The sequence below is a fragment of the Pithys albifrons genome, chromosome 12, assembly GCF_047495875.1.
Source record: "Pithys albifrons albifrons isolate INPA30051 chromosome 12, PitAlb_v1, whole genome shotgun sequence".
Taxonomy (NCBI): domain Eukaryota; kingdom Metazoa; phylum Chordata; class Aves; order Passeriformes; family Thamnophilidae; genus Pithys; species Pithys albifrons.
In genome coordinates this window covers 21,140,530-21,152,695 of record NC_092469.1, presented here as the reverse complement: position 1 = coordinate 21,152,695, position 12,166 = coordinate 21,140,530, and the positions used below count along the sequence as shown (strand labels likewise).

The window sequence follows — 12,166 nt, the reverse complement described above, 5'->3', positions numbered from 1 at the left end:
CTATTGGATTTGAACGTTTCTGATTTCACCAGGGACAGGCTGGGGGTGGGTGGCAGCAGCAGGGGTGTGTGGAGGGGGATGTTCCCACAGAGCTGTGCAGGGGATGTGCACGATGGAGGGAAGTGCAGGGGGTGGTGGGACCCCCATCCCTGGCCCCCTTACACCGCCCAGAACCCTCCACCCCCCCACTCCAGACGAGCCACGTGGCCCCAGGGCAGCCCAGCAGGTTTATTGTTGGAGGGGGGACATACAGAGCAGCTGTGCCAGCCCAGGGCACCCTGGCACAGCCAGGGCCTGGCACAGAAGCGGGGCTGGGATTGGCCAACACAGGGGGCTCCAGGTACCCCACGGTGTGATCTGTCCCCCTGGGGGCCTGCAGGTGTCCCACAGCTGGATCCATCCCTCTGGGGGCCTGCAGGTCTCCCACAGCTGGATCCATCCTCCCAGGAGCTGCTGCACAGCTGGATCCATCCCCCCAGGTGGCTGCAGGTATCCCACAGCTGGATCTGTGCCTCCAGTGGCTGTGGGAATCCCACAGCTGGATCCATCCCCTCAGGGGCTGTCCCACAGCTGGATCCATCCCCCTGGTGGCTGCAGGTATCCCACAGCTGGATCCATCCCCTCAGGGGCTGTCCCACAGCTGGATCCATTCCCCCAGTGGCCACAGGTATCCCACAGCTGGATCCACTCCCCCAGTGGCCACAGGTATCCCACAGCTGGATCCACTCCCCCAGTGGCCACAGGTATCCCACAGTTGGATCCATTCCCCCAGTGGCTGTAGGAATCCCACACCTGGATCCATCCCCTCAGGGGCTGTTCCACAGTGGGCTCCATCCCCTCAGGGTCCATGGGTACTCATGGTGGGATCCATCCCTTCAGGGGCTGCAGGTGCCCCATGGCAGGACTTGTTGCCCCAGGGGCTGGTGGGAGGGATGGGAGGGCACAGCGGGGATGGTGGGAACAGGTCCTTTTGCCCCTGGTCCATGACGTATATAAATATAGAGGCTGTGTGTATCCATCCTATGTATATATGTACACGGTGCCCATCTCCCAGCCCTCACTGGAGCCAGGCGTCGGCGTAGAGCGAGCGAGCCTTGGCGTGGCGCCGGGCCGTGGCGCTGGCGTGCAGCACGGCCACGCTGCGCCGGCTGGAGCTCACCACGTCCGTCACGAAGCCGGCGCAGTCCGGGCACACGTCCCGCAGCACCGAGCCCTGGGCGTAGATGTGCGGGAATTCCTCCTCCACCCGGCGCCAGCACGGCCCCGACAGCGAGCTGTGGCACAGGACACCCCGTCAGGAGGAGGAGGAGGAGGAAGAGGGGAGAGGATGGGGGAGGAAGGCTCAGGGACTCACTGGAAGGGCTCCCTCCGGCGCAGCGGCAGCGCCTTGGGCAGCAGCGAGCCCGGGAGGCTCTCGAAGCCCAGGGCATAGACAGGGATGTGAGCCAGCTTCTTGGAAGGCATCTTCATCTGCCAGGATGTGGGAGTCAGGGCAGGATGGCATAGGGACAGGGGTGGGGTAGAGACAGGGACAAGAATGGGATGGGGAAGGGACAAGGGAGAACAGGGACAGGATAGAACAGGGATGGGATAGGGCAGAGACAGGGCAGCATGGACAAGGATGATACAGGACAGGGATGGGATGGGATGGGATGGGATGGGATGGGATGGGATGGGATGGGATGGGGCAGAGATAGGGCAGGATGGACAAGGATGATACAGGACAGGGATGGGATGGGATGGGATGGGATGGGATGGGATGGGATGGGATGGGGCAGAGATAGGGCAGGATGGACAAGGATGATGCAGGACAGGGATGGGATGGGTTGAGGCGGGTACAGTGATGGGACAGGACAAGGACAAAATGGGGCAGAAAAGGCCAGAGACACAGTGGCACTGGTCAGAGCCAGTCTCTTACCTTCAGGCTGCAGGAGCTACAGACAGATCTGGGGACAAAGAGAGAGATGTGTGAGTGGGGCCATCACAGAGACCCTCCTGCCACCCTCCCAGCCCTGGGACACTGCACAGTGCTCACCGCTTGCAGAAGAGACACGCTGCAGGCCAGGAGAAGAGGGGGAACTTGGCCCTGCAGCAGCAGCAAACCTGCAGGCAGAGCAGGGTGAGCCAGGGGCAGGTGTCAGCACAACCCCCCTCAGCCTCTCTGAGTCCCTGGCCCCACTCCCACCTTCCCTTTCCGCAGGCTGCTGTACAGCTCCTTGCTCTGCAGGAACTTCTCCATCTCAGCCTTGACCAGCACCCTGCGCACGTTGATCATCTCCTCCACGGTCAGGGCCAGGCTCTCCACGGGGTGGCTGAAGTCCTGTGGGACACACCAACATCAGCCCCAGGGTAGGGCATGGCCTGGAGCATCCCTGTGCCAAGGGAAGAGTCTCTAGACATGGGGAGAGCACCCTGGGACAGGCAGAATATTCCTGGCATAAGGACTCCCCAGCCACCATATGCTCTCGTGCCAGCTGCTGTGTGCCCATGGTCATGCTCGTGTGGTGTCCCCAGCCCCAGTGTCCCCAGCACCCACCAGCCAGAGGTGCTTGGAGCTGGTGGTGGGGGCAGTGCTGGATCCGTCCTCTGGCCTCTCCTCCACGGCGCCAAGGGCAGCCCGGGGCGGTGCTGGGCCATCTGGCAGCCGGTGGCAGCTGGCGGGGACTGAGCCTGCAAGGAGTGACAGGAAGGCCATGGTGAGGTCATGTTACCTGGTGCCACCTTTGCCACAGGGCACGGCACAGCCCCCTGGGCATGGGGACCAGGGACATCCAGCAGTACCTGAGCGGGGCCGGGGCTCAGGCTGCAGTGGCTCTGGGTCCTGGGGTGCAGCCTGGTCACCCCCCAGCTGGCTCTGCAGTTGTGCCAGGTCCTGCTCCGAGAAGGAGCGATCCCGCTTCAGCGGCACCTCCGTGCCCGGAGAGTCCTCCTCCTGCAAGGCCACGGGCACTGTGTCACCCCAGGGACTTGCCACCCCAGGGACTGGGTCACCCCGGGGACCCAGCACCCTCCATGTCCCCCCAACCTCTGCGGGTCCCCCCTTGCCTCGGAGAGGTTCATCTCCTCCATCTCAGCCAGGGTGGGTGCCTTGAGGAGGACACGTGGCCGTGGGCGGGTGGGCATGGCGCTGTCCGGGCACCGGGAGAGCTCGAGGCAGGAGCTGGAGGCCAGACGGTCGGCACAGGCATGTGGGATGCAGGGCAGGGAGCTGTACCCTGCGGAGGGATGGGCTCAGTGCCATGGGGATGGGCACAGAGCTGGCATGGCACAGCAGGGAGGGGACACCAGTACCTTTCTGGTCCACAGGTCGGAGCTTCCGCTCCTGCCTGATCTCCTCCAGGATCTTCTCATGGAGCGTCCTCTGCTTCTGGGGCAGGGGCCGCAGCCGTCGCTCTGATGCCTGTGGGGTGTGTGGACAGGACCTCAGGGGTGGGCATCGCTCAGGGATGGCACCCTCAAGGTGAACATGGCACCGTGCCAGGGAGATGCCCCAGTGCCACTGCTCACCTGCTTCAGGGGGGGCCGGGAGCGGATAAAGTCAAGGATGAGCTCATGGGCGTCCTTCTTCACCCGGGGAGGGATGTCTCCATCCACCTGGAGAGGGCAGGAAGTCAGTGCCAGGCTGGGGGGTGGCAGGATGGAGGGTGAGGGTCTGGCATGGTGGCTGCACTCACCATGACCTTGCGGAGTTTGTAGTTGCGGGCACGGATGTCCTGCATGAGCATCTCGAAGGGTGTGAGCTGGTACTCAGTGGGCAGTGGGTTGAACTGCTTCTCCTGCACCTTCTTCAGCTTCACGCCGTGCCGCAGCTCCCGCATCAGCTGCACCCACAGCCGGGCCTGGGGGGCACACACGCACACCCATCAGCACCCACCCATCCCTGGCATGGCCCCATGCCCAGCTGTGCTGCCGTACCCAGTCGGTGTTGCGCAGGCTGCCCAGCTCCGCTGCCGGCCGCTCCTCCTCTTCCTCATCCTCTTTCAGCTTCTGCAGCAGCTGTTGTGGTATAAGATGCTGTTACCCTGCCCAGGTGGCACTGAGGGTCCAGCCAATGTCAGGGACCCAAAACACCCCCATTCCCAGCTGGCACAGCACTCCGGGAGAGAGTGTACGACCAAACACTGGCACTGGCAGCCCTGGTGGGATGGGCAGAGGGGGCACGGCTCTTACCCCAGTGCCTGGTCCCCAGGAGTGGTTTCCCCAGCCAGGCAGTGGTGCTGGTGGGCACCCACACTCACCTCCTTGGCATCACGGATCTTGGCAAGAAATGCCATGAGCTCCACGGTCTCGGCGAAGAGCGCGCGGCACACGGCCTGGTAGTGTGCCGGGGCACCGGCGGGGTCGGCCAGGCGGGCGGCACAGCACCGCATGGCCTGGCCAAAGGTGCGCACAGAGCGTGGTGGCCCCTCGGCCCCCTCGTCCTCCTCCTCCTGCCCCCCATAGCCCTCGTCGGCCGTGGCACAGCCACTGTCCTCTGAGTCGCTGTTGGTCATCAGGTCGATGAGCTGCTCCAGGCGTGGGCTCAGCTCCCGCTCCTCGTTCTCGTCCAGCCCCCAGTCCAGCGCCCGGTACACGGCAAAGCCCAGCGACTGCACCATCTGTGGAGATGGCACGGGCTGGGCACTGGGTGCACTCTGGCACCAGCTGGCCCCCACCCATCGGTGCTGGGTTCCATCCCAGGACCCATGACTGCAGGGTGAGGGGGGCAGGCAGCAGTGCCCACCCACACCAGGGTGCGATGGCAGATGGGGCTGGTCACCGTCCCCCACATACCTGGGCTTCGGCGGAGGGCGTCAGCAGTGCAGGAAGGTCTGGGGGAGGAGGGCAGAGTCACCACTGACACCCACAGCCACACACTGGGCATCCCACCCAGCGTCACCTGGGGGTGTGATGCCCACCCAATCCAGCTGTGGGGCATCCACCCTGTGCAAGTCCCACTATCAACAGCTCCTACCCCAACCCTGGACCATCCCCTGGCTGCTCCCATGCTGTTCTGATCCCAGGGAACAGCTACATGGGATGGTGGGCAGCTGAACAATGAGCCCTGGCACAGAGCAATGGTAGTGCAGCCTCCTGGGAAGCTCATCAGGGAGGCACAGGCATCCCTTTACCCCTCAACTCCAAGGCCAGAGAGAGCTGAGAGCTCTGCAACTGCAGGGAAATGCTCCTGCACCACTTTGGGCTGTGGGCACTGGCAGTGTGGGCACCAGGAATGTGGGCACCAGCAGTGTGGGCACTGACATCGTGAGCATCAGCAGTGTGGGCACCAGCAGAAGTGTGGGCACCAGCAGAAGTGTGGGCACCCAGGAGTGTGGGCACTGGCAGCATGGGGACTGGCAGCCACAGCTGGAGCACAGCACGCACACACACACAGACACACAGACACACAGACACAGACACAGACACAGACACAGACACAGACACACACACACACACACACACACACACACACACAGAGCCCAGGACATGCCTTGTGGGCAGATCAAACTCCCCTGACAGCCGCAGGACAAGGAACACGAGTGGTCTCTGCAGTGTCCCTGGGGCTCCCAGCTCCGCTTCCTGGCCATTAGCTCTGCATTGAGCTGGTCGATGCGGCAGCCGGGAGGATGTGCCAGTCGTGTGCCAGCCAGGAACAGACAGGAAGGGCAGCTGAAGTGATGGCCATGAGGACACAAACCCACCACCTTTCCATCTGCCCCAGCAATACCCAATTCCCATCGCAGTGCCAGCCCCTGGGATGCCACCATCACCCTGGAATTGGTGCACAGCCAGCGGGCTGAGCCCAGTGGCTCCCAGCAGCTCCCTCCAGCCACTGGGACACAGCTGAGGAGGGAGTTCCCATGAGATGGGGGACTGGAGTGACTCCAGAGGGTGCTGTTGGCTCACCCAGCCTGGATCCAGCCCCATGCCCAGGGAGAGCTGCCAAACCACGTGCCAGGCCAGTGCTGCCCAGAGGCACCCAGAACCCTCTCCCAACTTCAGGCTTCGCTATGGAGAACCCTGGTTTATCCCTGGTGAGATGGCTCAGGTTGGCACAGAAGTGACCTGGGAGCAGAAGGCAGCACGATGGCACTGGCAGGTGACACTGGCTCCAGCCCTGCCGTGGCCTGGGGCAGGGAGTGAGACCATTCCCATGCAGGACCAGTGGAGCCGGTGTGACCACGCCATGTCCAGTCACCACAGGCACGTGCCATGCCTGTGTGTGTCCCTGCCTTGGGCACAGAGATGCCCAACACGCCCTGGCATCTGCCCGGCCACTGGCACCAAGGCCACGCGGTGACCCTGCAGTGCCAGGTGACAGCCACGATGGCCTCGATGTGGGGTGAGACAGGTGGAGGTGCTGGCGACACCACAGGTGCTCCTTGTGGTGTTGAGCCACCCAATGGCACTGCTGGCAGCCAGCCTAGCCTGGTGACACCCCGGGCCCGTCACTGCTGTGCTGGGCAGTGCCAGCTGCCCGAGGAGGGACAGCTGGGAGGTTGAAGGTCAGGGATGGGGCTGTTCCATGTGCCACTCGTGGGGGCCTGGAGATGGATGGGGTCTCTTTTGTGTGCAGTGTGGGTGACCTGTGGATGTGTCGTGTGGGTGTCCCTGTGTGTCTGTCTTTGCTGTGTGTCCTGCAGCCTCCACATCCAGGTCCAGCCTCATTGGGTTACCCAGGAGGTCCTGCTGCTGCCATTGCCAGTGCCACATCAGTCCTGGACCCTCAAGTCAGCAGATCACTCCCTCCATCCATCCCAGCAGTGCCAGTGTCGGTCCCCCTTGCCGGGGCCGGGGCTTGGGGCTCAACTCCATCCCTGCCTCTGCCGCCTTCCTGTCCCCTGGTGCCGGTACCGTCCCTCTCTCCCATCCTCACAGTGTCTCCCAGTCCCTCCGGTGCCCGCCCTGTATAGCTCCCCTACGGTCAGTGCCTCTGTTCTCATTCCCCTCTCCCGGTGTCGCTTCTCCTGCCCATCCATCGCTCTCGGTACCGGTCCTTCCCCACCGGTGCCGGTCCCTCCCGCCGGGGCCACTGCAGGTGCACCCCCCGCTGCCGATATCCCCGGTCCCTCCGCGTGTCCGACGCCGGTGCAGCACCCTCTGCTGGTGCCGGTAAGTCCCGGTGCCTGGAAGTCTCGGTGCTGGTAAGACCCTTGTCCCGCTCCCAGCGCCAGTAAGCCCCGGTGCCGGTAAGTCCCGATATGCCGGGTTCCGGTGCTGGTAAGCCTCGCTGGCGGTGCCCCGCTCTTGGTGCTGGCAGGCCCTGCTGCTGGTATGCCCCGGTGTCGGTAAGCCCCAGTTCCCTGCTCCTTGTCGTGGTAAGCCCTGGAGCCGGTAAGCCCCGGTGCCAATAAGCCCCGGCGCCGGCAGTCCAGGTGCCCGGGTCCCAGTGCCAGTAAGCTCCCGTGCCCCGGTGCCGATGCCTCGTACCCGGTGCCGGCAAGCCCTGCTAAGCCTCAGTGCCATTAAACCCCGGTGTCTGGGGTCCCGGTAAGCTCCGGTAAGCCGCGGTAAACCCTGGCGCCCCGCTCCCGCGGTGCCGGTAACTCCTGGTGCCAAGTCCCGGTGCCTGCACGCCCCGGTAAGCCGCGGTGCCCGTAAGCCCCGGTACGCCCCGGTAAGCCGCGGTGGCCGTAAGCCCCGGTACGCCCCGGTACCCCCCGGTACACCCCGGTAAGCCGCGGTGGCCGTAAGCCCCGGTACGTCCCGGTACGCCCCGTTCTGCGGTGCCATCCCGCCCCCCCCCGTGCGGCGGCGGCGCTCACCGTGCGGTGGGGCGGGCAGGCGGACGGAGCCGTCGGCGCGCAGGCGAATGTCGGTGGTGCGGAGCGGCGCGGGGGCCACGGGGGCGGCGGCGGCGGCGCGGCAGCCCTGGAAGCAGAGAGCCCAGGCCTGCTCCTCGTTCAGCGGCTGCTCGTAGCACTTCAGCACCTCCTCCAGGGACAGCTCCCGCGGCGGCCCCGCGCCCGCCCGCGCCATCGCCCCATCCCGCACCGCCGAGCGCGGGGGGCGCGGGGCGGGGGCGCGCGGGGACACGCCCCCGAACGGCCACGCCCGAGCCATCGGACCGGCCCGCACCGCTGGGAGCGCGGCGGGGCGGGGACACGGGGGACAGCTCCGCCCACCGCACCGGCCGGCCCCACCCACCCACCGGCACCGGCACCGGCACCGGCACCGGCACCGGCACCGGCACCGGCACCGGCACCGTCGGGGGCACCCGCCGGGAGGCACTGGGCGGATCGGCAGGCACGGGGCGAGGCGGGTCAGTATCGTGCGCTACAGCACGGTACGGTGTGGTACAGCACAGCATAGCACGTTACGGTACGGCATGGCACGTTATGGTACAGCATGGCTCGGTACAGCACTGCTCGATATGTATGGCACGGCTCAGTATATGTGGCACAGCTCGGCACAGTGTGGCATGGCATGGTACAGTATGACACGGCTCAGTATGTGTGGCAACCTCAGTATGGTATGGCATGGCATGGTGTGGTACAGCACAGCTCAGTATGTGAGGCACATGTGGTAATAGTCTGGCAATACTCGGTAGAATGTGGCATGGCACAGCAAAGCTTGGCACAGCATGGCTCAACACGGCACAGCAGGGCTCAGTACAGGATGGCACAGCTCAGCATGGCACGGTACAGTACAGCTCAGTACAGGATGGCACAGCTCAGCACGGCACGGTACAGTACAGCTCAGTACAGGATGGCACAGCACATTCAGGACAGGATGGCACAGCTCAGCATGGCACGGTACAGTTCAGCTTGGCCCGACCCTGACTGCAGGACTGGGAGCAGGGAGTGGCTGCCCTGGGTTACCTGGGCATAGGGCACACACCTGGGCATAGGGCGTGGGGGCACCGGGCGTGGGGTGCAGTGCCCAGGGAGGGTGCGGGGCAGTGCTGGGTGACACCCCACAAGGGACACAAGGGCACTGTGCTCCCTGAGAGGATCGGGGTGGCCATGGCACACAGCTCAGCCCCAGCCCAGGCTCCCATCCCATGGAGCCAGCAGGGCAGAGGGACACAATGCCCTTGGGAACAGGGTCACCTGGGGACACAGAGTGGGAGCAAGGGCAGGAACCTGGGATGCCAGCAGGAACCTGGGATGCCAGCACTCATGGGGACACCTGCCATGAGGGAAAGGGCCATACTGGGACAGGAAACCTCCCCAGAGGGAAGGAGAATCCCAGAGCCACTGGGAAAGGCTGGCATGGCGTGGTGCTGATGGTGGGGTCACCCTTGGGCATCAGCTGGTCCCTGCAGACACATGGAGAGGGCAGGATTGTCCTGGAAGAACAGAAAGGACAGCCAGTCCATGGAAAGGTCAGAGGGAGCAAATGAGCACTTGTCATGATGAGCTTCCTGTTTCTATGATGGAAGGAGCATAAAACTCCATCTCAGCTCCATTAACCCATGAGCATAAAGTGGGATCAATCCTAGAGCTGTGCCAGCTGGGCCAGGAGAGGGATGGAGCAGGGACGTGGCTGAAGGTCTTCTCCAGGGCCAGAGACCTCCAGCAAAGAGCCTGGATTGGAGGAGAAATGCCCAGAGAACCTGAGCAGTGCCAGCTCCATCTTTAGGGAAGGAAATGCAGAATGGAGCTGGAATGCTGGGAAATGCAGCCTTGTGCAGTGCCCTGGGGTTTGGGGAAGGGAGGATGGATACAGGTGATCCAGGGAGTCCGTGCATCTCTGGCATTGCTCAAATGCACCACGGCCAGGAGGAAGCATCTTACAGGGAGTTGGGAGCACAGTGCCAGCTTCATATTCAGCTGGATCCGCATGGAATGCCACGCAGCTCCAGCCCCCGCAGCAACTCCTGGCCACGACGCCGACACCTGGCTCTGGTTTGGGAGATTTGAATGGGATGTTTGCTCTGTAATCAGCTGGTTTGGAGCCTGCTTGGGAAGCGACTCCCCAGGAGGAAAGCCCACCTGAGCCGTGTGCCAGCTGCCAGCTTTGCATCGCCCCCGGGCACAGCCGGGGCGGCACCGGCAGGGAGGGGAGGACGTGCCCAGGATAACCCACCCTGCAGGATTCAGGGAATGGCATTTGCATGACAAAGCACGGAGCCCTTTGCTTTGGGTAAATCTGTAATTAATATGGAATCACGGCATAATTAAAAGCTACCGGCATGGAAAACTCAAACAGGAGCCAAGCGTGTGTGTGGATGAGAGAAATGGAATTGAAAATGAAAGAAATAAGGGACAAAAAAAAGATGGGCAGTTTGAGAAATGGTGTCAGAGTGCTATGGGAGGGTTGGAATTCCTGTCCAGTGTGGAATCAGGATGAGACAGGCATGGAGTGGGGATGGAGGTCAGACAGAGCCCTTCAAGGACCTTGGAAACAGCCTTGAGGACACCTTAGAGACCTCAATGCCACTTGGGTGACCCTGGAGACAACCACAGGGACACTGTGGGAGCCTTGAGGACACCATGGGAACCCTGGGGATGCATTGGCAGTGGCATGGAGACCTTGGAGATACCAGAGGGACACCATGGGCACCTTGGGGACACTGTGGGGACCCTGGGGACACTGAGGGAACACCATGGGGACCTTGGGGACATTGTGAGGACCTTGGGAACACTGAGGGAACACCATGGGGACCTTGGGCAGTGATGAGTTCTTGACTGTACCTCCCAATGTCCCCTTGTTGGGTTCCATCATAAGAATGGTTTTCCCTGTTTTTCCTTCCTTGGTCAAAGCACAGTCCCTGACCCAGCGTTCCACAGCACTCGCTGCTCCCACACTTTCTGATTCCCTGGAATTCACCAGCCAGTCCCAAGCCAATGAACCCCCACACTGAGACTGGACTTGGATCTTCCTGAGGGAACACCAACCCCATCCTGCTGCCTTCCCACCACCCTACACCCTGGAGCGGGTCCACAGTCAGGAGGCACCAGGTTCCCAGGGCACTGATGCTGTGAGAGCTCCCCAGTGTCTGTGGGAATAACCTTCGGGAGCACTCTGGAATGCCAAGCTCCCAGCTGGACACTCGTGAGGGCCAGCCATGACAGACCCCAAAATCTGGGGCTGCCACAAACCTGACTGTGCCATCCTGGTAGGGTGAAGCACCCCAGGAATGCAACTCTGGCACAGGTTTCCCAGACTCGGTGCCGTGGGGTCTCTCCGCAGCCTGCCCGGCACTGGCTGTGGGATCGATCCCAGGGCGCTGGCACTGCCAGACCCGCCGGCACTGCCGGGAAGCGTTCCTGGCTCCTGGCAGTGTGTGCTGCTGACTCACCACAAACCCACCCCACGGCCCATTCCTGCAGCAGCTCATTCCTGCTGGTGCATCCCCAGGGCTCACCTTCCCGTGGGGAATGGCCTCTGCTGCTCCAGCGCTCCGCAGGGCACACGGATGGGCAGCAGCTCCCAGTGGTGCTTCATGGCCAGGAAGGGGCAGAGCAGAGGGAAAATCCCGCTGGGAATTCTGCAGTGCTCCCTGTGAAACCTCACAGACATCCAGGACTTAATGGGAGCTGAGAAAAAAAGAGAGGGGCTTGGGAAAAGGGCATGGAATGACAGGACAAGGGGGAATGGCTTCACCCTGCCAGAGGGTGGGTTAGGTGGGATATTGGCGAGGAATTCTTGGCTGTGAGGGTGGGCAGGCCCTGGCACAGGGTGCCCAGAGAAGCTGTGGCTGCCCCATCCCTGGGAGTGTCCAAGGCCAGGCTGGAAAGGCCTTGGAGCAACCTGGGACAGTGGGAGGTGTCCCTGCCAGGCAGGGGATGGCACTGGATCCCCTGGTCCCTTCCAACCCAAACCATTCTGTGATTCCACGATTTATTACCCGAGTGATGCCGGCGATTCCTCCCTCTGGGAATTCCAGCCGCTCTTGACCCTGGGTGGGGCAGGTCAGCAGCATCCGAACCCCCGAGGGACACGGGGAAACGAGGGGCACATCCAGGCAGGGCCAAAGCCCCCGCCCGGTGTCCCCTCCACACGCCGTGTTCCCCGTGTCCCCACACATCCCCTCTCAAGCGGCGGCCCCCGCCCTGTCCCGCCGCCCTCCCCAACATGGCAGCCCCCACCTCCGCCACTACCAAGATGGCGGCAGGGCGCGGGACTCCTTCCCTCTTTCAGCCAATAGACAGAGGCAGTGGGGTGAGCACGACCACGCCTCTCTTCCCTTCCAGCCAATGGAAAGAGGTGGGCTGGGCCGGCGGGAGCCAATGGTGGC

The 12,166-nt window shown here is 63.4% G+C and overlaps 1 protein-coding gene across 1 annotated transcript; it reads right to left on the bottom strand.

The window, feature by feature from the left end:
• Positions 1 to 213: 213 nt before the first annotated feature.
• On the bottom strand, positions 214 to 8,058 carry SPIRE2 (spire type actin nucleation factor 2). The gene is made up of 15 exons (XM_071567720.1): positions 7,746 to 8,058; positions 4,774 to 4,811; positions 4,239 to 4,598; positions 3,916 to 3,996; positions 3,675 to 3,839; positions 3,508 to 3,594; positions 3,292 to 3,400; positions 3,046 to 3,215; positions 2,782 to 2,932; positions 2,537 to 2,670; positions 2,186 to 2,320; positions 2,036 to 2,103; positions 1,919 to 1,946; positions 1,355 to 1,470; positions 214 to 1,274 (listed from the first exon to the last, which is right to left on the bottom strand). The coding sequence occupies exons 1-15, from the start codon at positions 8,041 to 8,043 to the stop codon at positions 1,058 to 1,060; spliced, it is 2,157 nt and encodes a 718-aa protein (XP_071423821.1). The 5' UTR covers positions 8,044 to 8,058; the 3' UTR covers positions 214 to 1,057.
• Positions 8,059 to 12,166: the final 4,108 nt, after the last annotated feature.

What these genes read in the sequence shown, in the direction of transcription:
- SPIRE2 (XM_071567720.1), bottom strand. Translation starts at nt 8,043, where the DNA reads ATGGCTCGGGCGTGGCCGTTCGGGGGCGTGTCCCCGCGCGCCCCCGCC. An exon ending in GTAGCTCCTGCAGCCTGAAG is followed by an intron (nt 1,471 to 1,918) that starts GTAAGAGACTGG and finishes ACATCCTGGCAG; the next exon opens with ATGAAGATGCCTTCCAAGAA. An exon ending in CGCCGGAGGGAGCCCTTCCA is followed by an intron (nt 1,275 to 1,354) that starts GTGAGTCCCTGA and finishes CCTGTGCCACAG; the next exon opens with CTCGCTGTCGGGGCCGTGCT.